The following is a 26,800-nucleotide window of genomic DNA, read 5'->3' as shown; positions in this document are numbered from 1 at the left end:
ACACAGCACAGTACACCACACACACACACCACACAGCACAGCACAGCACACACACACACCACACAGCACAGTACACCACACACACACACCACACAGCACAGCACACACACACACACATCACACAGCACAGTACACCACACACACAAAACACAGCACAGCACACACACACACCACACAGCACAGTACACCACACACACACACCACACAGCACAGCACACACACACACCACACAGCACACAGTACACCACACACACACACCACACAGCACAGCACACCACACACACACAGTACACCACACACACACACCACAGCACACCACACAGCACACACACACACACATCACACAGCACAGCGCACACACACACACCACACAGCACACCACACACACACAGACCACACAGCACACACACCACACACAGCACACCACACACACACACACACCACACAGCACAGCACACCACACACACACACACCACACAGCACAGCACACCACACAGCACAGCACACACACACCACACACACATCACACAGCACAGCACACACCACACCACACAGCACAGCACACACACACCACACACACACATCACACAGCACAGCACACACACACACACCACACAGCACAGCACACACCACACCACACACACATCACACAGCACAGCACACACCACACAGCACACCACACAGCACAGCACACACACACCACACACACACACCACACAGCACAGCACACCACACACACACACCACACACACACACCACACAGCACAGCACACCACACACACACCACACAGCACAGCACACACACACCACACACAGCACACCACACACACACACACACCACACAGCACAGCACACCACACACACATCACACAGCACAGCACACCACACACACACACACACCACACAGCACACACCACACAGCACAGCACACACACACACACCACAGCACACCGCACAGCACAGCACACACACACCACACACACATCACACAGCACAGCACACACCACACAGCACACACCACACAGCACAGCACACACACATCACACCGCACAGCAAACACACCACACAGCACAGCACACAGCTCACACACACCACACAGCACACCACACAGCACACACACCACACCACACACACACACCACACAGCACAGCACACACACACACCACACAGCACAGCACACAGCTCACTCACACCACACAGCACACCACACAGCACACACACCACACCACACACACACACCACACACACACCACACAGCACACCACACACACATCACACAGCACAGCACACACACACACACACCACACAGCATAGCACACAGCTCACACACACCATACAGCACAGCACACAGCACAGCACACACACACACCACACAGCACACCACACAGCACAGCACACACACACCACACAGCACAGCACACACACACACCACACAGCACAGCACACAGCTCACACACACCACACAGCACACCACACAGCACACACACACCACACAGCACACCACACAGCACACACACCACACCACACACACACCACACAGCACAGCACACACACACACCACACAGCACAGCACACAGCTCACACACCACACCACACACACACACCACACACACACCACACAGCACACCACACACACACACACCACACAGCACAGCACACAGCTCACACACACCACACACACACACCACACACACACCACATAGCACACCACACACACACACACCACACAGCACACCACACACACACACCACACACACACCACACAGCACACACCACACACACACCACACAGCACACCACACACACACCACAGCACACAGCTCACACACACCACACACACACACCACACAGCACACACACCACATAGCACACCACACACACACACACCACACAGCACACCACACACCACACACACACCACACAGCACACACCACAGCACAGTACACCACACACACACACCACACAGCACAGTACACACACACACCACACAGCACAGTACACCACACACACACACACCACACAGCACAGTACACCACACACACACACCACACAGCACAGCACACACACACACCACACAGCACAGCACAGCACACACACACATCACACAGCACAGCACACACCACACAGCACACACCACACAGCACAGCACACACACATCACACCGCACAGCACACACACCACACAGCACAGCACACAGCTCACACACACCACACAGCACACCACACAGACCACACCACACACACACACCACACACACACCACACAGCACAGCACACACACACACCACACAGCACAGCACACAGCTCACACACACCACACAGCACACCACACAGCACACACACCACACCACACACACATCACACAGCACAGCACACACACACACACACCACACAGCATAGCACACAGCTCACACACACCATACAGCACAGCACACAGCACAGCACACACACACACACACACCACACAGCACACCACACAGCACAGCACACACACACCACACAGCACACAGCTCACACACACCACACAGCACAGCACACAGCTCACACACACCACACAGCACACCACACAGCACACACACCACACCACACACACCACACACACCACACAGCACACACACACACCACACAGCACAGCACACAGCTCACACACACCACACAGCACACCACACAGCACACACACCACACCACACACACACACCACACACACACCACACAGCACACCACACACACACACACCACACAGCACAGCACACAGCTCACACACACCACACACACACACCACACACACACCACATAGCACACCACACACACACACACCACACAGCACAGCACACAGCTCACACACACCACACACACACACCACACACACACCACATAGCACACCACACACACACACACCACACAGCACACCACACACACACACCACACACACACCACACAGCACACACCACACACACACCACACAGCACACCACACACACACCACAGCACACAGCTCACACACACCACACACACACCACACAGCACACACACCACATAGCACACCACACACACACACACACCACACAGCACACCACACACCACACACACACCACACAGCACACACCACACACACACCACACAGCACAGTACACCACACACACACACCACACAGCACAGTACACACACACACCACACAGCACAGTACACCACACACACACACACCACACAGCACAGTACACCACACACACACACCACACAGCACAGCACACACACACACCACACAGCACAGTACACCACACACACACACCACACAGCACAGCACAGCACACACACACACCACACAGCACACCACACACACACCACACAGCACAGTACACCACACACACACACCACACAGCACAGTACACCACACACACACACCACACAGCACAGCACACACACACACCACACAGCACAGCACACACACACACCACACAGCACAGTACACCACACACACACACCACACAGCACAGCACACACACACACCACACAGCACACAGTACACCACACAGCACACAGTACACCACACACACACACCACAGCACACCACACAGCACAGCACAGCACACACACACACATCACACAGCACAGCACACACACACACACCACACAGCACACCACACACACACAGACCACACAGCACACACACCACACACACACCACACAGCACACCACACACACACACACACCACACAGCACAGCACACCACACAGCACACCACACACACATCACACAGCACAGCACACACCACACAGCACAGCACACACACACCACACACACACATCACACAGCACAGCACACACACACACACACCACACAGCACACACCACACACACACCACACACACATCACACAGCACAGCACACACACACACACACCACACAGCACAGCACACACCACACCACACACACATCACACAGCACAGCACACACACACACCACACAGCACAGCACACCACACAGCACAGCACACACACACCACACAGCACAGTACACCACACACACACACACCACACAGCACAGTACACCACACACACACACCACACAGCACAGCACACACACACACCACACAGCACAGTACACCACACACACACACCACACAGCACAGCACAGCACACACACACACCACACAGCACAGTACACCACACACACACACCACACAGCACAGCACACACACACACCACACAGCACAGTACACCACACACACACACCACACAGCACAGCACACACACACACCACACAGCACAGTACACCACACACACACACCACACAGCACAGCACACCACACACACACACCACACAGCACAGCACACACACACACCACACAGCACACAGTACACCACACACACACACCACACAGCACAGCACACACACACACACCACACAGCACAGCACACACACACACCACACACACACACACCACAGCACACCACACAGCACAGCACAGCACACACACACACATCACACAGCACAGCACACACACACACCACACAGCACACCACACACACACAGACCACACAGCACACACACCACACACACACCACACAGCACACCACACACACACACACACCACACAGCACAGCACACCACACAGCACACCACACACACACCACACACACATCACACAGCACAGCACACACCACACCACACAGCACAGCACACACACACCACACACACACATCACACAGCACAGCACACACACACCACACAGCACAGCACACCACACAGCACAGCACACACACACCACACACACACACCACACAGCACAGCACACCACACACACACACCACACAGCACAGCACACCACACACACACCACACAGCACAGCACACCACACACACACAGCACACACCACACAGCACACACCACACAGCACAGCACACCACACAGCACAGCACACACACACCACACACACACACCACACAGCACAGCACACCACACACACACACCACGCACAGCACACCACACACACACACACCACACAGCACAGCACACCACACAGCACACCACACACACACACACCACACAGCACAGCACACCACAGCACACACACCACACACACATCACACAGCACAGCACACCACACACACACACACACACCACACAGCACAGCACACACACACACACCACAGCACACCGCACAGCACAGCACACACACACCACACACACATCACACAGCACACACCACACAGCACAGCACACAGCACAGCACACACACATCACACCGCACAGCACACACACCACACAGCACAGCACACAGCTCACACACACCACACAGCACACCACACAGCACACACACCACACCACACACACACACCACACACACACCACACAGCACAGCACACACACACACCACACAGCACACAGCTCACACACACCACACAGCACACCACACAGCACACACACCACACCACACACACACACCACACACACACCACACAGCACACCACACACACATCACACAGCACAGCACACACACCACACAGCATAGCACACAGCTCACACACACCATACAGCACACTACACAGCACAGCACACACACACACACACCACACAGCACACCACACAGCACAGCACACACACACACCACACAGCACAGCACACACACACACCACACAGCACAGCACACAGCTCACACACACCACACAGCACACCACACAGCACACACACCACACCACACACACACCACACACACACACCACACCACACAGCACAGCACACACACACACCACACAGCACAGCACACAGCTCACACACACCACACAGCACACCACACAGCACACACACACCACACAGCACACCACACAGCACACACACCACACCACACACCACACCACACACACACACACACCACACAGCACAGCACACAGCTCACACACACACACACCACACACACACCACATAGCACACCACACACACACACACCACACAGCACACACACCACATAGCACACCACACACACACACACCACACAGCACACACCACACAGCACACCACACACACACACACCACACAGCACAGCACACACACACACCACACAGCACAGCACAGCACACACACACACCACACAGCACACACACAACACATATCACACATCGCACACCACACAGCACACACAGCACACACACACCACACACACACCACACAAACACACCACAGACCACACAAACAGCACACAGCACACACACAGCACACACCCACACCTCACAGCAGCAGGGAAATGATGGAGGAATGATGCAGGGGTCCAAGCACCACTCGTCTCTCTCCAGCTCAATTCTCTTCACTTCTCTTCACTTCAATAAGAGAAGAAACACTGTCCAGTCATTCAGCTACGGCTCTCTAAGAAGATCTTTCACTACATTAATCCTTTACTCTCTCTGTCATCATGGGTGTGGCCTGTCTAACATGAGAATGAGCCAATCAGCAGCCTGGATAACGAGGAAGAGCAGTAAAGGAAATAAACCCTGCTGATTTTCTGAAGTCTTCGTCTGGTGTGTGTGTGTGTAAAAGTTCTCATGGTGGTGTGATGCTCCTGCAGTTCCTCCTAACACACCACACTGCTGCACTACACATCTGTCCAGCTGCAGAACAGCTCTTACTGAGTGGATGGAACTGTGTGTGATGAAATTCAGACACCTTGACAGAACAAACCTCGACCAGTGATCTGCTGACTTCCTACTGCTGAAGCCACAGACACCGTGTGCTGCATGAGAAACTCACTGAACATGAGGATTAAAAAAATAACTCTTACCATAGCCTGGAGATCATCAGCACCAGGAGAGCAGGAGGACCAGAGGAGGAGGAGGAGAAAGAGGATCAGAGGAAGAGGAGGACCAGAGGAGGAGGAGGAGGAAGAGGAGGACCAGAGGAGGAGGAGGAGGAGGACCAGGGGAGGAGGAGGAGGAGGACCAGAGGAGGAGGAAGAAGACCAGAGGAGGAGGAGGAGGAGGACCAGAGGAGGAGGAAGAGGAGGACCAGGGGGCGAGGAGGAAGAGGAGGATCAGAGGAAGAGGAGGACCAGAGGAGGAGGAGGAGGAGAAAGAGGATCAGAGGAAGAGGAGGACCAGAGGAGGAGGAGGAGAAAGAGGATCAGAGGAAGAGGAGGACCAGAGGAGGAGGAGGAGGAAGAGGAGGACCAGAGGAGGAGGAGGAGGAGGACCAGAGGAGGAGGAGGAGGAGGAGGAGGAAGAGGAGGACCAGAGGAGGAGGAGGAGGAAGAGGAGGACCAGAGGAGGAGGAGGAAGAACAATTAAAATGTTTTAGTGTTATTATTATCAGAAAAAAAGGTATTCCATATGTACTACACAATACACTCAACTACACACTCAACCACACACTCAACCACACACTCAATTACACACTCAATTACACACTCAACCACACACTCAATTACACACTCAACCACACACTCAACCACACACTCAATTACACACTCAACCACACACTCAATTACACACTCAACCACACACTCAACCACACACTCAATTACACACTCAACCACACACTCAATTACACACTCAACCACACACTCAATTACACACTCAACCCACACACTACACACTCAACACACACTCCACCACACACTCAACCACACACTCAATTACACACTCAACCACACACTCAATTACACACTCAACCACACACTCAATTACACACTCAACCACACACTCAATTACACACTCAATTACACACTCAATTACACACTCAATCACACACTCAACCACACACTCAACCACACACTCAATTACACACTCAACCACACACTCAATTACACATTCAACCACACACTCAACTACACACTCAACCACACACTCAATTACACACTCAATTACACACTCAATCACACACTCAACCACACACTCAACCACACACTCAATTACACACTCAACCACACACTCAACCACACACTCAACCACACACTCAATTACACACTCAACCACACACTCAATCACACACTCAACCACACACTCAACCACACACTCAACCACACACTCAACCACACACTCAATTACACACTCAACCACACACTCAATTACACACTCAACCACACACTCAATTACACACTCAACCACACACTCAACCACACACTCAATTACACACTCAATTACACACTCAACCACACACTCAATTACACACTCAACCACACACTCAACCACACACTCAATTACACACTCAATTACACACTCAACCACACACTCAATTACACACTCAACCACACACTCAACCACACACTCAACCACACACTCAACCACACACTCAATTACACACTCAACCACACACTCAATCACACACTCAACCACACACTCAATTACACACTCAACCACACACTCAACCACACACTCAATTACACACTCAACCACACACTCAATTACACACTCAACCACACACTCAACCACACACTCAACCACACACTCAATTACACACTCAACCACACACTCAACCACACACTCAACCACACACTCAATTACACACTCAATTACACACTCAATTACACACTCAATCACACACTCAACTACACACTCAATTACACACTCAACCACACACTCAATTACACACTCAACCACACACTCAATTACACACTCAACTACACACTCAATTACACACTCAATTACACACTCAACCACACACTCAACCACACACTCAATTACACACTCAACCACACACTCAACCACACACTCAATTACACACTCAACCACACACTCAACCACACACTCAACCACACACTCAACCACACACTCAACCACACACTCAATTACACACTCAACCACACACTCAACCACACACTCAATTACACACTCAACCACACACTCAGTTACACACTCAATTACACACTCAATTACACACTCAACCACACACTCAATTACACACTCAATTACACACTCAACCACACACTCAATTACACACTCAACCACACACTCAACCACACACTCAACCACACACTCAACCACACACTCAATTACACACTCAATTACACACTCAACCACACACTCAACCACACACTCAATTACACACTCAATTACACACTCAATTACACACTCAACCACACACTCAATTACACACTCAATTACACACTCAACCACACACTCAACCACACACTCAATTACACACTCAACCACACACTCAACCACACACTCAATTACACACTCAATTACACACTCAATTACACACTCAATCACACACTCAACTACACACTCAATTACACACTCAACCACACACTCAATTACACACTCAACCACACACTCAACCACACACTCAACCACACACTCAACCACACACTCAATTACACACTCAATTACACACTCAATTACACACTCAACCACACACTCAACCACACACTCAACCACACACTCAATTACACACTCAACCACACACTCAACCACACACTCAACCACACACTCAATTACACACTCAATTACACACTCAATCACACACTCAACTACACACTCAATTACACACTCAACCACACACTCAATTACACACTCAACCACACACTCAATTACACACTCAACTACACACTCAACCACACACTCAACCACACACTCAACCACACACTCAACCACACACTCAATTACACACTCAATTACACACTCAACCACACACTCAACTACACACTCAACCACACACTCAACTACACACTCAACCACACACTCAATTACACACTCAACCACACACTCAACCACACACTCAACCACACACTCAACTACACACTCAACTACACCCTCAATTACACACTCAACCACACACTCAACCACACACTCAACCACACACTCAACCACACACTCAACTACACACTCAATTACACACTCAACCACACACTCAATTACACACTCAACCACACACTCAACCACACACTCAATTACACACTCAACCACACACTCAACCACACACTAAACTACACACTCAACTACACCCTCAATTACACACTCAACTACACCCTCAATTACACACTCAACCACACACTCAACTACACACTCAACCACACCCTCAATTACACACTCAACCACACACTCAACTACACCCTCAACTACACACTCAACTACACCCTCAACTACACACTCAACTACACCCTCAACTACACCCTCAACCACACACTCAACCACACACTCAACCACACATTCAACCACACACTCAATCACACACTCAACCACACACTCAATTACACATTCAACTACACACTCAACCACACACTCAACTACACACTCAACTACACACTCAATTTTAACAGTCACAGATTTTAAGGCTCTTACCACTTCGCTGACCAGTGGGATCGGTTTCCTCCTGCGCAGATCAGGCATGCTGTCGATCCCGAAGATCGCTCCTCCTCCACTGTACACACACACACAAACATACACACACACACACACACACACAAACATACACACACACACAAACATACATACATGGCTCTTTCTTCCTCATTGTTAACGTTTAATTATAAAGTTATTCAGGTGTCAACTCAAACATTTCAACTTTTCTGGAGAGAGAGAGATGGAGAGAGACAGACAGAGAGACAGACAGAGAGAAAGAGAGGGACAGACAGACAGACAGACAGAGAGAGAGAGAGAGAGAGAGAGAGAGAGAGAGAGAGACAGATATGATACCCAGTACTGGTCCATGGCTGTGGGTTTGATCCTCCATCACCTTTACTCTGTGTCTGTTTAGAAAAGAAAGCATGATCTGTTACACCCACCAATCAGGACAAAACACACACACACACACAGAGAGAGAGAGAGAGAGAGAGAGAGAGAGAGAGAGAGAGAGAGAGTAATAGACAGGACAGGAGGAAAGACAGGAAATAAGAGGCCTTGTTGTTTGGATGATGGAGTTTGGAGTGTAAGATGGTTTTCTGGCCCTGAGGAGCAGAAGCTCAGAACTCTTCCAGAACTCAGTGTGAGCTGAAGGTCAGTTCTGTGGTGAAGAGGACGTGAGACTCCTAACACTACACTCCAGACACATGACTCCAGGCAGGTCCTCACGTTAATACGTGTTTAATTCTGTAGTGTGAAAGTGTTTGACTCATGAAGTCTCCGAAATAAAAAAAAAAACAAGCTTCAGACATCTACATGTTCCTCCTTCTGCCACACATCTGTATCTCATGGAGCTTTCTCACCACACACACAGCCTGAAAGTGCTGAGAAGATGCCGGAACACATGCTGCATCTCTAACAGCTCTCCAACACAATGGAGGATGAGTACGAGTGAGGATGATAATCTCTTCATCACATGGACGCAGATGAAAGGCTTACACACACACACACACACACACAATCAAACATCTACAGCGCAAAGAATCACTTCGTTTCTTATTAAACAACTTCAAACATCACCTGATCTTCATCCTGACTCCCATCTGCAATCAGACACAAACACAAGGAGAACTACAGTCAGGAAACATCAAGCAGACATTAAACACACATCACATCCTAACTGAGAGGGGGGGGCACGGAGAGAGGGGGAGGCAGAGAGAGACAGGGAGAGAGAGGGCAAGAGGGGCAGTGGGAGAGAGAGAGAAACAGAGAGAGAGAGAGAGAGAGAGAGAGAGAGAGAGAAAGGTGAAGAAGGGGGGAGGGGGTGAAGAGGGGGAGAGAGTAAGAGATGTGAGGTGTAAGAGATGAAGAGAGAGGGGAGAGTGGGAGGGAGGGATGGAGGGAGGGAGGGAGAAAGGGAAAGAGGGCAAGAGGGGGAGTGGGAGAGAGGCAGGGAGTGGGAGAGAGAGAGAAACAGAGAGAGAGAGAGAGAGAGAGAGAGTTTTGAGGAATTTGAGGTTGTTTCTATTGATTCTTGCGTTAATGAAAGTTTCATGGAGAGAGTGTATAATTTGTGTATAATTTATTAGTGTATAATTGATCTGATATCACAGCCCTCATTCATGTCTTCCTCCGACTCTTCTGGTCCTGCTCTGTTCTCAGGGAGGGTAATTAATTTGCCCTGAGTGCAGAAATCAGTGGGTGAACATTAGCAGAACAGTGAATTAACCCTGATAGAGAGAGTGAAAAGACACACAAATATCAGCTTTATATTTGTTTATAAAAACAGCAGAGAGAAAGCCTGATGTTTTCTTCCACATCTGGCTGAATATGTCACATTAAAATGAACCTTCATCACCTGATACACTGAAGAACATCAACATTACTGACCAAAGAGGACAGGAAATGAGTTCTCACTGATCATCAACTTCCTCCAGTATTACAGTTACATCAATAGTGAGAAGGTGAAATGATCTGAGGTGGAACATGGTGAAAAAAATTTTTACAAAAAAAGTTACCTTCAGACTGTGAGAACATGGTCACCATGCCGAGGCGTCTTCTGCTCTCTCTCTTCTCTCGAAGGATCTGCTGGAAGGTTCTCAGGCACTTCAGTCTCCGAACATCTCTCACGCTCAGCTCTAAATGCTGGACTCCTTCCTGTTCTCCATCATCTGCCTGTGCTCCTGTGGGCTCCTCTGAGGTTTCTCGCTGGTCTTCCTCAGCAGATACGGAGACAGAGCATGATTCGGTGGTCAGTTGGTCAGGGTGGGTGACCATAGTAGCAGCATGTGATGTTGTATCACTAGAGAGCTCTGGTTCTGAGGAAAGCATCGTATCCATGGTTTCTGCAGTCTGCATGCTGCCTTCAACAGTGTCATAAGGGTTTGATAAGGTGGAGATGGACTCCACATGGTCAGGATCTGGTGTGCAGCCATGAGATGGTGCTGAAGGGTTTGCGTTTGAAATGTCCAATTGTAGGGTCTTGACAGAAGGAGAGACCACCTGAGGCACTTCTTCACTGGGTGACTCACTGTCCAGAAGGTCTCGCCCTGCTTGAGGCTCACTTGAGCTCTCAGCTTTATCTGCTAGTGTGCTTGCACCACCTGCATCTAGCTTCTTTAGTGCCATCTTTAATGCAGATCTGAAATCCAACACTGCCCTCCCAAACTTCTTAACGTTAAACCCAACATTATTGCTTTCATTCATCTCCTGTTCAAGAAGGTATTCATGAGAGGTATTCATTGTGTATCCCTGCTTCACCAGACCAACGGCATTCTCTAGAGACTCCAGATTCACAGCATGGTGTGTGAAGGTCGAGGACAAGGAACAGCTGACATCCTCTTTACAATCAGCAGGAGTAAACTTATGACTTGGTGTTGAAGGTTGTGTCACTTTGGAGTAATCACAAACACCTACAAATTCAGTGTAGTCCACAGCTGAGCCCTCAGGTGGTCCGTCCACCTTGCACAGATTTGCTTTACTTCTCTGACCATGCCACTCATTCCTACTACACGTGCTAGCTGGAGAATTGTAGTGCAGACTGGAGGTGGCTGCAGTGTGCTCTGAAGTCGATTCCTCCACACCTCCTTCATCTCTCAAAAGTTCCCAGGTATCTCCAGCTCCAGTGCGTTCTTCAAAACTGCCTCGTCTGGAGTCTGGATCATCTCCGCTCCACCTTGTGACCCCGCTCCCAATGTGCTCCAGGCCTGTTTGATCCCAGTCCTGTGCCTGATCTCTAGCATTCACCTGTCCAGGTGAAGGTCTCTCCTGGTCAGATTCAGACTTGGAACTCTGAGCTGAGGAAAGGGAGCTAGTGCTGAGGCAGTCCTGACCATCATGATGTTCAAGGTAGCTGAGACTTTGCTTCCTTCTTACTGTGTTTGGGGATATATCTGAGCTTTGTGAAGGTATACCACGCCCAAACGGATTATGGACAGTGTTGTTAGTTGTGGTAAAGTTAGATGGAGGTCTACAGGAGTCTTTGTCAAGCGTTTGTTTGCGTTGTTTGTCGAACCCTGTTTGCATACCACAGCTCATACACTCTACAGTATGGAGTTTGTCACAGGTCTCACTGAAAGGACCTTCAGATTGATGATGTTCATGCTTGGACCCTGCACCAGGCCATGTCTCCACACTGGACCTGGTACCTGAGCGAATGCCTTCAATCTCCATTAAAACTGCATCCACACAGCTGGATACCTCTTCCACAGACCCACGGACAGAAGACAGGTACTCGCGCAGGTCTGAAATTTCCTCCTGGATTTTATTGATGCCCTTCAGTTCCTTCAGGATGTGCTCGATAATGGCACTCGATTCCTCCTCTTCATCTATGTCCTCATCTTCCTCTATGATCTTGTCCTGCACTACCATGTTAAACTGGTACAGCAGATCTTTCTGACCCGTCCCACTGGCAAGCCCTCGGCCGAAAACAAGTGCCGGTCTGTTGATGTCCTGAGTTGCACGTAAGTCTGTTGGATTGATATGCTGCAAGGTGCAAGGGATTCGTATCCCTCCCTCTTGGTTCAGCTCCACCTCTCCGACGCAGCAAGCTCCTGCAACACCGTCGTGTTCCTTCCCATTATGGACTGGTGGGAGTTTGCAGACTTCCACAGAAGTGATCCCTCTCCTGCAGCAGCTCTTCCGCATGTCCTCAGCCTCTTCTGGATCTTCCTCTTCGATTCCTGCGTAGTAAAGATGTGAAGCTGGGATGGAGTGATCAGCAGAGCCCTGCAGGAGACGGTGGATTTTCCCACGGAGCATGATGGCCACCCTGGGGTTTGGCTGCCTCCTCTTGTGCACCACCAGCTTGCTCTTGTGCCGGCCGTACTGCGGGGCACCGGTCCCACCCTGACCGTCGAAGCAATTGCGAGAGAACATTTTTTTTTAACTGTATGGACTCGGGGGCACCTGAAAGGTCTTCCAAAAATTTCACATTACTTATAGTTGCAACAATTTCTTTCTGGGGTTAGTCCAAGTCTAAGGGAGACAAGAGAAGGATATTTAAAAGAGTGTTACGGATTCACAGTAAGTCACGGCGTCTGATCAGATGATTCACTCGCTCCTTTTACCTCCTGAATAAAATGCTATTTCGTCTACAAACTACCAGCCTACGAGTGCTCCATTCTTCATTCCTTTGTTATTCTCCTATGAAAGATGAATTCATGCACCTCATCCCGATTCTTAACTGCAAGTGTTTAGCATTCCCGCTACACACTTCCTGTCCTGAGCTCCATATTTCTAAACTGTTTGCACATTAATGGGAAGCATATGCCACAGCATGGTCCAATCGATGGATCTGACATACACTCACTGCCAAGATACCAAATGCCAAATCGATGGGGGAAAAAAAGTCAGATGACTAAGCGTTATTTTTCAACTTTTCTGTTGTCATGGTAACCCTATTTGTGTACACACACATTCACACAAAACATCTCGACAGAAATAGTGCTTTCTCTTAGAATACACATCTCATTTGTTCCTACGCACTGAGACAGATTTTACTGACAGCCCTTAGAAATGTGTTTGTGTGTGTGTGTGTGTGTGTTCGCTTTAAGCTCACGATATTATTAAGTCTTATCTTTTCCTGGAATGACACTCTGTTTGTGTTTACAGCTAAAACACACACTACATCAGGACTGGCAGACAGTGGGATCAATAGTGCTCATCACATTCGAGATCAAAACCCATGTGCAACTGAGACACGCCCCTGTTTTAGACAAGCTCTGCCCCCTTTGTGCTTGATCATGATGAAGTCAGTAGTTATGAGTAGTCAGTATCAAATCCTCAGTACATGCTTAACTGAACAGAGAAACTATACACATTACGAGGCTTCAATTACAAGGACATGTGTGTGTGTGTGTGTGTGTGTGTGTGTGTGTAGTAGTAGTTAAGCATCTCCACTAGAACAGTACATAAAAACCTGAGGCTCTTAAAGATGCCTCATCTGGCACAGTGAAGAGAACAGAAATAGAAAATAATGACCGGCGATCAATAAGCACTGCATACCTGTGCGGAGAAACACACACACACACACACACACACACACACACATACACACTTGGCTGTCTGTCACCGCAGATGCCACATCTCCCCTCAGACATGCAGCAATCTTTCTCCTTCTCACACACATCATTCATTCAGGAGAAAAGTTCTCATCTGGGAGGAGGCTGCAGACACTTAAACACACACACACACACATGGCTGACATCCCTAATAGAAGCTGGTTCAGTTTTCAACAGACAGGGCTTTACAAACCACACACACACATAAACAAAAGACTTTATGAACTGTTAGACTAGAATATTCCTCTTGACTCCATGGCAACATCAGACAGAAAACAGCACCGATCACGGAGCAGAGGAACTAAACCTCCAGCATCACGCTGAGATCTGAAGTCTGTTGTGTTGTGAGATGTAAATAATAAGCAGTGTGTCATGCTGCTGTGGTAAAGTGATCAACGACAGGGGGTGTGATGAAGCCCAGATACTGTTAACATCACACCTCCTAGTGTTTTATTCCTCTTCCACCACAGCAGATATATTCATTTTTTTAGGCTAATGGTATCCTAATTCTGTAATCTATTGAAACAGTGTTAATGTTTTCAATGATAGAGACTTAAAGCACTTTTGTATGTCACTCTGGATAAGAGCGTCTGCCAAATGCCAGAAATGTAAATGTAAATGTAAATGTTCATCTGTTTATTTAGTTCATCGTTAGAGCTAATGTTCCTGTTGTACCTTCAGCTACACACACACACACACCCTCCTCATCTGAACCGTAAATGTAGACATGAGTGACGTGACGTATATATAAACCGGACCAAGGCGAGGACATGTCACTTCACTGTCCACTTTTCTGCAGCATGGTTTTAAAGAGCACATTCTGCATCCAGACTCCACTGACATGGGAACCATCACCATGGAAACCTCATGCTACCTGTGAGCAGGTAGCCTTAATCAGTTCCATAGACATCTCTCCATAAACACACCAATTTAGAGAGGGGGGGCTGAGAGAGAGAGAGAGAGAGAGAGAGGCAGAGAGAGAGGGAGAAAGGCAGGAGAGAAGGAGAGTGAGAAAGGCAAAGAGAGAGAGAGGGAGAAAGGCAGAGATAGAGGGGCAGAGAGAGAGAGAGAGAGAGAGAGAGAGAGAGAGAGAGACTTTTAGACTTTGATGGTCGTTTATTAAATCCAATTATTCATTCACTTTAGCAGCATATTACACATTCACATGGGAAAGTGAATAAATAAATAGATAGATAAACAAATAAATAGATAGATAGATAGATATATAGATAGATAGATAGATAGATAGATAGATAGATAGATAGATAGATAGATAGATAGATAAAGTAGTTAATTAATACTATTAATAAATACATAAACTGCACATCAAAAAACTAGTTAAAAAAACTATATAAAATAGACAGGAAGCTGCTAGTAGTTTTGGAGGGGGGTCAATACAGGGAGCCATAACACTGAAGCAACTAGATTATTTACAACCAAAGTTCTGCCCTTATATGACATCTTTGGAACGAGCCATTTCCATTTACTCAGACATCTCTTTATTCTTTTCACCTATACCTTCCCAGTTTTTCTTTACATGGTACACTCCCAAATATTTAAAACTGCCTGTTTTCCATGTTAAGTTAGCTGGGAGACATGGTTCCCCACCTTTCCAATCCCCGACTAAAATGGCTTCACTTTTGTTCCATTTCATTTTTGCAGAAGATATCACATTAAACATTCTTATTATCAGCTAAAATGTCAATGTCTCTTTGTTCAGTCACCATAACAACAACATCATCGGCATAAGCAGTATGGGGTATTACACCTATAGTAATACACCTATTGGTATAGACAGACCAGTAATCTGTAATCGGTACAGATAAACCAATGTTAACTTTCAACACACTCCTAATGTCACTATACAGCACCTGGATCATGGCCTTGAACCCAGAGTTGAACCCAAAATTCTCTAGCGCCCTCCACAAATACTGGTGGTGTTCAACCCGGTCGAAAGCCTCCTCCTGGACCATGAAAATAAGACCAGTCTTCAAACCCAATAGTCTAGAGACGCCCAAAATGTCAAGAATTAAGTGTACATTGTCATGGATAGACCTGCCAGTCTGGTCAAAGTGGATGATTTGCTCCATTACCTTCCCTAGTCTTGTTACCAATGCTTTTGAGAGCACCTTACAGTCTGTGCAGAGTAAGGAGACAGGGCGCCAGTTCCTGAGGTCAGTCTGATCGCCTTTCTTTGGGAGTAGGGTCAGGACTGCTCTGCGGCTACTCAGAGGCGGTCTGCTTTCGTGTATACTCGCCCTCAGCACTTCCAGCAAGTCCTGCCCTATCACTGACCAGAAAGCCTTAAAAAACTCAACCAAGAGCCCATCAATGCCAGGTGACCACCCATTCTGCATGCTGTTAAGCGCAACCTCCAACTCATCAAGGGTCAACTCCCTGTCCAGTTCCCTATCTGACTCCTCGGGTTATTTTAGGAAGACTCCTGACTCACTTCTGTACAGCTTTGAGTAAAAGCTGACTGTTTGCGAATTTCAGTAGGATCAGTTACAAGCTCCCCTGAATCTTTCCGCAAAGCATGCATTTCTGTATACATGTTTTTCTGTATATTCTCAAGACTAAAGAAGAACTTGGAAGGAGCGTCCATCTCCGTTACGCTTTTAAAGCGCGAGCGGACCAGCGCCCCCTGTACTGTTGTGTCCAACAACTCACCCAACGCATGTTTTTTTCTTTTTGAGAGCCTCAATATGGCCTCAATTTCCTGTGGACTCCACCAAACCCTGGAGTTCTACTACCTCAATCTCTAGAGCTCTAAGTGATCTGGTGATGTCCTTAGTCACATTGTGACATACTGCTGATAAAATAGTTGAATGTGCACTTTTGCCACATCCCACCAATCTTGCAGTGATGTAAAACCTGGTTTCTGGAGCCTAAAAACATTCCAAAAGAAAATAAAACTCTCTCTAAAATTAACATCATCAAAAGTACTTTAAAATGCCAGTATGCACTACGTGGCTTTACATTAAATGACCTGAAAGTGTACCATAAAATGACCTGAAAACCCCACAGGATAAATAACACAAGACATAAAAATATTCAGCTGATGTTTAAAAGTATAAAAACGATCAAGCCTTGCTAGAGAGAGTATATTGTCCTTGCAGTGGGACCATGTATACTGTCTCTGTGTTCTGTGGAAGTTCCTCCATACATCACTCAGGTCATATGTTTCTATTAGTTCACATAGCCGTGTCTGGGAGGCAGCATGAGGTTCTAGATGATTCCTGTCTATGCTTTGTGCAGTGCAGTTAAAATCTCCACCAATGATTAAAACTTCATTCTGCTTACAGGAACCAATGACAGTGCTTAAAGTGTTTAAAAACAACATTCTCTCTACTCTCAGAGTAGGAGCATACAGACAAATAAAAACAAACACCTCATTCTCAAAACATGCTCTTACTTTTAAAAGTCCTCTTTTAAAACTTCCTCAACATCATAAGACTGCGGGATAAAAGACTGTGAAAACATAAGAGTGACCCCACCACTAAGTGAGGTGTTGTGACTTAGAACCACAAGCCCTTTCCACTCGCTCGCCCAGTCCGAGGAGTTCCCTGTGTCACTGTGTGTGTCCTGCAGGAACATGACATCGGCTCACTTCTGCTTCACCAGCTCATAGAGTGTTGCCCTTTTACTGGGATCTCGGGCACCATTAATATAAAGGGTCACTGCAGTGATAGAACTCATTATTATATAGAAAATAACTTCTAATCTTGTATAGTTAGCCATTTTTAATATGTCAGAGCTACACATTCTAAAAGCTACTTTCATTAATTTGTGCTCTTTCTAAGTTTGCTCATCATTGGTTTAAGACGGTAAATCTCGGTTTTTTATAAAGCTTCACTTCGCATTAATTTTCTGACATCTTGTACAAACTGCACCGTGTCTGGAAAAAACTCCTCAGGATTTACTGCCCTTTTCCCTTTATTGTTTTTTAAAAACTTTGAGAGACTTTGATGTCTGAAGCTGTGTAGACCACCTCCTTCTCATCAAGTTGTAACCCTTGTGATAAGCTGGAGTCAGTACAGCAGTCATCACGCTCTTCCTCCAGCTCTGACTCACTTTTTTTTGCCTGCTTATTGCTCTTACTCTTAGACCTTTTCTTCCTCTTAGTGGGGACTTTAAAAGCCGGTTCTCCTTCCATGTCAACATCAGTGCCTCCATTGTCTCTGCCGTCTGCATCATAAGTCTCCGGTTCCTCCTAGGATACCTGGGCTTGGGGCTTGGGTGTTGTTTCGCCCTTGTTTTCCATACTGGGGAGACCAGTTTCCCATAGCTTTTGTTCAATGACCTCATTTTTCAGGAATGGAGGAACGTTTATCAGTATGATATTTTTAGACGGAGTACTGAGAGGAAGCAGCAGTATGAGTGAGTCGTTTATCACTACTTTCTCTTTTACTATTTCATTTGCCTTTTACATAGTATTAAAAAAATCACAGTCGTGTTGTTCATTTGTGAAGCAGCTAAAATGCTGCTGTAACCAACCACTTTACCAACCGAGACTCGACCAAGTTTTGAAAAGCACTCGCAAATCCGTTCAAGCTGCTCCACTCGCTCCTTCACACTATCGCATGCACAGAGAGAGAGAGAGAAAGAGAGAGAGAGTGATGAGAGAGAGAAAGAGAGAGAGAGAGAGAGTGATGAGAGAGAGAGACAGAGAGAGAGAGCATGGTTATCTGTAGTTTCCATGAGTCTGAATAAACCCTGGTGCTCTGTATGGATCATGAACATGGCAGACACACTGCTGTATAAGACAGCAGACTGCAGCTCACACCACACCTTGTTGTTGTTGTTGTGTTTAAATACATTTCCATGGTAGCTTGTTGACAGAAATAAACACTCTGACACACCGACGCCGGTTCAAGGGTGTAACAGCTCGGGATTTACACAGAAAACAAACACCTTAAAGTTTAAAGCAGCCATGCTTCAAACACACACACACACACACACACACGTCATCTCCTTCACACTGTGGAGTCCTGACTTTTTACCAGCCAATCACATTCCAGCATGGGAAAACAAAGCCCCACCCACTTGAAAACATCTTTTTACCCTGACAGAAAAACATTTATGAGCTTCTGGATTAAAGGCTGTAAAATGTCTGTGCTGAGACAGCAGGAGATGACGTGATGACTGGCGGCTCACGTGACATGATGTGATGTCGAGGTTAGAGTTCTGCGTCTTCACGGCTTACGTGAACCATTTCCTGTTCCTCTCTCTACCTTTAAGAGGAATTAGTGAGTTCCCAATCAGCTGCTGTGAGGACATGCGCCCTGCAGCTGCATCACGCTCAGGGACCGACGGAGCGACAGAGAAGGAAATGAATCAGTCTAAAGGTTAGGCTGTAGAATCAGAGTCAGTAAGCTACACTAACACCAGTGTACAGAGCGAGCTCGGATTAACACACTCCGCTCTTAACTACAGCAAGATTAGCCGGAACTTCAGCAGCTGGAAAACACACACGCACACACACACACACACACACACACACACACACACATACAGAGCAGATGCTGCTGAGTAAAGACTGAGCAGAGTGATCACTACACACACTGTGCTCCAAAAACTCGACTCAAGGTAACGTGTAGAGATGTTCCTCAGACCTGAGAAGATTTTTATACACAACTAATTATTATTGTATACTGACAGACAGACGGACAGACAGATACACACAGACAACACACTAGCAGAGTGACAGACAGACAGACAGATACACACAGACAACACACCAGCAGGCAGACAGACAGACAGATAAACACAGACAACACACCAACAGACAGACAGGCAGACAGACAGATGGACAGAAAAACAGATTGTAATCGAGTCTGATCGAGTGTAACCAAGTCTGATCAAATGCAATCGAGTGTAATCAAGTCTAATCGAGTGTAATCAAGTCTAATCGAGTGTAATCAAGTCTGATCGAGTGCAATCGAGTGTAATCAAGTGTAATCGAGCATAATCGATTCTGATCGAGTGTAATCCAGTGTAATCAAGTCTGACTGAGTGTAATCCATTGTAACTGAGTGTAATCGAGTGTAACTGAGTGTAACAGAGTAATCGAGTCTGATTGAGTGTAATCGAATCTGAGTGAGTGTAACTGAGCGTAATCGAGTCTGATCGAGCGTAATCGAGTCTGATTGAGTGTAATCGAGTCTGATTGAGTGTAATCGAGTCTGATTGAGTGTAATCGAGTCTGAGTGAGTGTAACTGAGCGTAATCGAGTCTGATCGAGCGTAATCGAGTCTGATTGAGTGTAATCGAGTCTGATTGAGTGTAATCGAGTCTGAGTGAGTGTAACTGAGCGTAATCGAGTCTGATCGAGTGTAACTGAGTGTAATTGAGTCTGATTGAGTGTAATCAAGTCTGATCAAATGCCAGCGAGTGTAATCACGTCTAATCGAGTGTAATCGAGTCTGATCGAGTGTAATCCAGTGCAATCGAGTCTGACTGAGTGTAATCGAGTGTAATCGAGTCTGATCGAGTGTAAACGAGTCTGAGTGTAACTGAATGTAATCGAGTCTGATTGAGTGTAATTGAGTATAAATGAGTCTGATCGAATGTAATCGAGTCTGATCGAGTGTAATCGAGTCTGATCGAGTGTAATCGAGTCTGATTGAGTGTAATCGAGTGTAACTGAGTCTGTTCGAGTGTAATCGAGTCTGATTGAGTGTAATTGAGTGCAATCGATTCTGATCGAGTGTAATCCAGTGTAATTGAGTCTGATTGAGTGTAATCGAGTGTAACTGAGTGTGATCGAGTGTAATCGAGTCTGATTGAGTATAACTGAGTGTAATCGAGTCTGATTGAGTGTAATCGAGTGTAACTGAGTCTGTTCGAGTGTAATCGAGTCTGATTGAGTGTAATTGAGTGCAATCGATTCTGATTGAGTGTAATCCAGTGTAATCGAGTCTGATTGAGTGTAATCGAGTGTAACTGAGTCTGTTCGAGTGTAATCGATTCTGATCGAGTGTAATCCAGTGTAATTGAGTCTGATTGAGTGTAATCCAGTGTAATTGAGTCTGATTGAGTGTAATCAAGTGTAATCGAGTCTGATTGAGTGTAATCAAGTGTAATCGAGTCTGATCGAGTGTAATCCAGTGTAATTGAGTCTGATTGAGTGTAATCAAGTGTAATCGAGTCTGATTGAGTATAACTGAGTGTAATCGAGTCTGATCGAGTGTAATCAAGTCTGATCGAATGTAAACGAGTCTGATTGAGTGTAACTGAGTCTGATAGAGTGTAATTGAGTATAAATGAGTCTGATCGAGTGTAATCGAGTCTGATCGAGTGTAATCGAGTCTGATCGAGTGTAATCGAGTGTGATTGAGTGTAATCGAGTGTAACTGAGTCTGTTCGAGTGTAATCGAGTCTGACTGAGTGTAATTGAGTCTGATAGAGTGTAATTGAGTATAAATGAGTCTGATCGAGTGTAATCGAGTCTGATTGAGTGTAATTGAGTCTGATAGAGTGTAATTGAGTATGAATGAGTCTGATCGAGTGTAATTGAGTCTGATCGAGTGTAATCGAGTCTGATCGAGTGTAATCGAGTGTAATCGAGTGTGATTGAGTGTAATCGAGTGTAACTGAGTCTGTTCGAGTGTAATCGAGTCTGACTGAGTGTAATTGAGTGCAATCGAGTGTAATCGATTCTGATCGAGTGTAATCCAGTGTAATTGAGTCTGATTGAGTGTAATCGAGTGTAACTGAGTCTGATCGAGTGTAACTGAGTGTGATCGAGTGTAATCGAGTCTGACTGAGTGTAACTGAGTGTAATCGAGTCTGATTGAGTGTAATCAAGTCTGATCGAGTGCAATTGAGTGTAATCAAGTCTGATCGAGTGTAATCAAGTCTGATCGAGTGTAATCGAGTCTGATCAAGTGTAATCGAGTCTGATCGAGTGTAATCGAGTCTGATCGAGTGTAAACGAGTCTGATTGAGTGTAACAGTATAATCGAGTCTGATTGAGTGTAATTGAGTATAAATGAGTCTGATCGAGTGTAATTGAGTCTGATCGAGTGTAATCAAGTCTGATCGAGTGCAATTGATTGTAATCAAGTCTAATCGAGTGTAACTGAGTCTGATCGAGTGTAATCGAGTCTGATCAAGTGTAATCGAGTCTGATCGAGTGTAATCAAGTCTGATCGAGTGTAAACGAGTCTGATCGAGTGTAACTGAGTGTAATCGAGACTGATTGAGTGTAACTGAGTGTAATCGGGTCTGATCAAATGCAATCGAGTGTAATCAAGTCTAATCGAGTGTAATTGAGTCTGATCGAGTGCAATAGAGTGTAACTGAGTCTAATCGAGTGTAATCGAGTGTGATTGAGTGTAATCGAGTGTAACTGTCTGTTCGAGTGTAATCGAGTCTGATTGAGTGTAATTGAGTGCAATCGAGTGTAATCGATTCTGATCGAGTGTAATCCAGTGTAATTGAGTCTGATTGAGTGTAATCGAGTGTAACTGAGTGTGATCGAGTGTAATCAAGTCTGATTGAGTGTAACTGAGTGCAATCGAGTCTGATGGAGTGTAATCGAGTCTGATTGAGTGTAATCAAGTCTGATCGAGTGCAATTGAGTGTAATCAAGTCTAATCGAGTGTAACTGAGTCTGATCGAGTGTAATCGAGTCTGATCAAGTGTAATCGAGTCTGATTGAGTGTAATCAAGTCTGATCGAGTGTAATCAAGTCTGATTGAGTGTAACAGTGTAATCGGGTCTGATTGAGTGTAATTGAGTATAAATGAGTCTGATCGAGTGTAATCAAGTCTGATCGAGTGCAGTTGAGTGTAATCAAGTCTGATCGAGTGTAACCGAGTCTGATCGAGTGTAATCGAGTCTGAGTGTAATCGAGTGTAACTGAGTCAGTTCGAGTGTAATCGAGTCTGATTGAGTGTAATTGAATGCAATCGAGTGTAATCAATTCTGATCGAGTGTAATCGAGTGTAACTGAGTCTGATCGAGTGTAACTGAGTGTGATCGAGTGTAATTGAGTCTGATTGAGTGTAACTGAGTGTAACTGAGTCTGATCGAGTGTAATAGAGTCTGATTGAGTATAACTGAGTGTAATCGAGTCTGAGTGTAATCGAGTGTAACTGAGTCTGATCGAGTGTAATCGAGTCTGATTGAGTGTAATTGAGTCTGATCGGGTGTAATCCAGTGTAATCGAGTGTAACTGAGTCTGATCGAGTGTAATCGAGTCTGACTGAGTGTAACTGAGTGTAATCGAGTCTGATTGAGTGTAACTGAGTGTAATCGAGTCTGATCGAGTGTAATCGAGTCTGATCGAGTGTAACTGAGTGTAATCGAGTCTGATCGAGTCTGATTGAGTGTAACTGAGTGTAATCGAGTCTGATTGAGTGTAACTGAGTGTAATTGAGTCTGACTGAGTGTAATCGAGTCTGATCAAATGCAATCGAGTGTAATCAAGTCTAATCGAGTGTAATTGAGTCTGATTGAGTGTAATCCAGTGTAATCAAGTCTGATCGAGTGCAATAGAGTGTAATCAAGTGTAATCGAGCGTAATCGATTCTGATCGAGTGTAATCCAGTGTAATTGAGTCTGACTGAGTGTAATTGAGTGTAATCAAGTCTGATCGAGTGTAATCGAGTCTGATCAAGCATAATCAAGTCTGAGTGATTGTAATAGAGTGTAATCGAGTCTGATCAAGCATAATCAAGTCTGAGTGATTGTAATAGAGTGTAATCGAGTCTGATCGAGTGTAATCGAGTCTGATCGAGGGTAATTGAGTCTGATTGAGTTTAACTGAGTGTAATCGAGTGTAACTGAGTCTGATTGAGTGTAATCGAGTCTGATCGAGTGTAATTGAGTCTGATCGAGTTTAACTGAGTGTAATCGAGTGTAACTGAGTCTGATCGAGTGTAATCAAGTCTGATCGAGTGTAATCCAGTGTAAACGAGTCTGATTGAGTGTAACTGAGTGTAATCGAGTGTAACTGAGTATAATCGAGTCTGATCGAGTGTAATCGAGTCTGATCGAGTGTAATCGAGTCTGATTGAGTGTAATTGAGTGTAACCGAGTCTGATCGAGTGTAATCGAGTCTGATTGAGTGTAATCGAGTCTGATCAAATGCAATTGAGTGAAAACAAGTCTAATCGAGTATAATCGATTATGATCGAGTGTAATCCACTGTAATCGAGTCTGATTGAGTGTAATCAAGTCTGATCGAGTGCAATTGAGTGTAATCAAGTCTAATCGAGTGTAATCCAGTGTAATTGAGTCTGACTGAGTATAATCGAGTGTAATCGAGTCTGGTTGAGTGTAATCGAGTCTGATCGAGTGTAATAGTGTAATCAAGTCTGATCGAGCATATTCAAGTCAGATCAAGCATAATCGAGTCTGACTGATTGTAATCAAGTGTAATCGAGTCTGATCAAGTGTAATTGAGTGTAATCGAGTCTGATTGGGTATAATCGAGTCTGATTGAGTGTAATTGAGTCTGATCGAGTGTAACTGAGTGTAATCCAGTGTAATTCGAGTCTGATCAAATGCAATCGAGTGTAATCAAGTCTAATCAAGTGTAATCGAGTCTGATTGAGTGTAATCCAGTGTAATCAAGTCTGATTGAGTGCAGTCAATTCTGATCGAGTGTAATCGAGTGTAATACAGTATAATCAAGTCTGATCGAGTGCAATCAAGTCTAATCAAGTCTGACTGAGTGTAATCGAGTCTGATCGAGTCTGATCGAGTGTTATCGATTCTGATCGAGTGTAATACAGTGTAATCAAGTCTGATCGAGTCTAATCGAGTGTAATCCAGTGTAATCGAGTCTGATCGAGTGTAATACGGTGTAATCAAGTCTGATTGAGTGTAATCGAGTCTGATCAAGCATAATCGAGTCTGACTGATTGTAATCAAGTGTAATCGAGTCTGATCAAGAGTAATCGAGTGTAATCGAGTCTGATTGGGTGTAATCGAGTCTGATTGGGTGTAATTCAGTGTAATTGAGT

At 46.2% G+C, this 26,800-nt stretch overlaps 1 protein-coding gene across 12 annotated transcripts in view; it reads right to left on the bottom strand.

Moving 5' to 3' along the window:
- The window catches only part of LOC131343237 (protein unc-13 homolog B), a 221,579-nt gene that overhangs the window by 65,277 nt on the left and 129,502 nt on the right, over positions 1-26,800 (bottom strand). For 11 of the 12 annotated variants that reach the window (XM_058374755.1, XM_058374754.1, XM_058374759.1 and 8 more), the window contains exons 2-5: positions 12,282-14,739; positions 11,344-11,366; positions 10,618-10,670; positions 10,264-10,342 (exon numbers count right to left, since the gene is read on the bottom strand). In XM_058374755.1, the coding sequence (XP_058230738.1) occupies positions 10,264-10,342; positions 10,618-10,670; positions 11,344-11,366; positions 12,282-14,640 (2,514 nt within the window). In that variant the 5' untranslated portion in view covers positions 14,641-14,739. The remainder of the gene's footprint in view (positions 1-10,263; positions 10,343-10,617; positions 10,671-11,343; positions 11,367-12,281; positions 14,740-26,800) is intronic. The other variant, XM_058374765.1, reaches the window with a different exon arrangement.

The sequence above is a fragment of the Hemibagrus wyckioides genome, linkage group LG22 (assembly GCF_019097595.1).
Source record: "Hemibagrus wyckioides isolate EC202008001 linkage group LG22, SWU_Hwy_1.0, whole genome shotgun sequence".
NCBI classification, from domain to species: Eukaryota; Metazoa; Chordata; class Actinopteri; order Siluriformes; family Bagridae; genus Hemibagrus; species Hemibagrus wyckioides.
The sequence above is the reverse complement of the archived record's forward strand: the minus strand, read 5'-3'. Positions and strand labels throughout refer to the sequence as shown.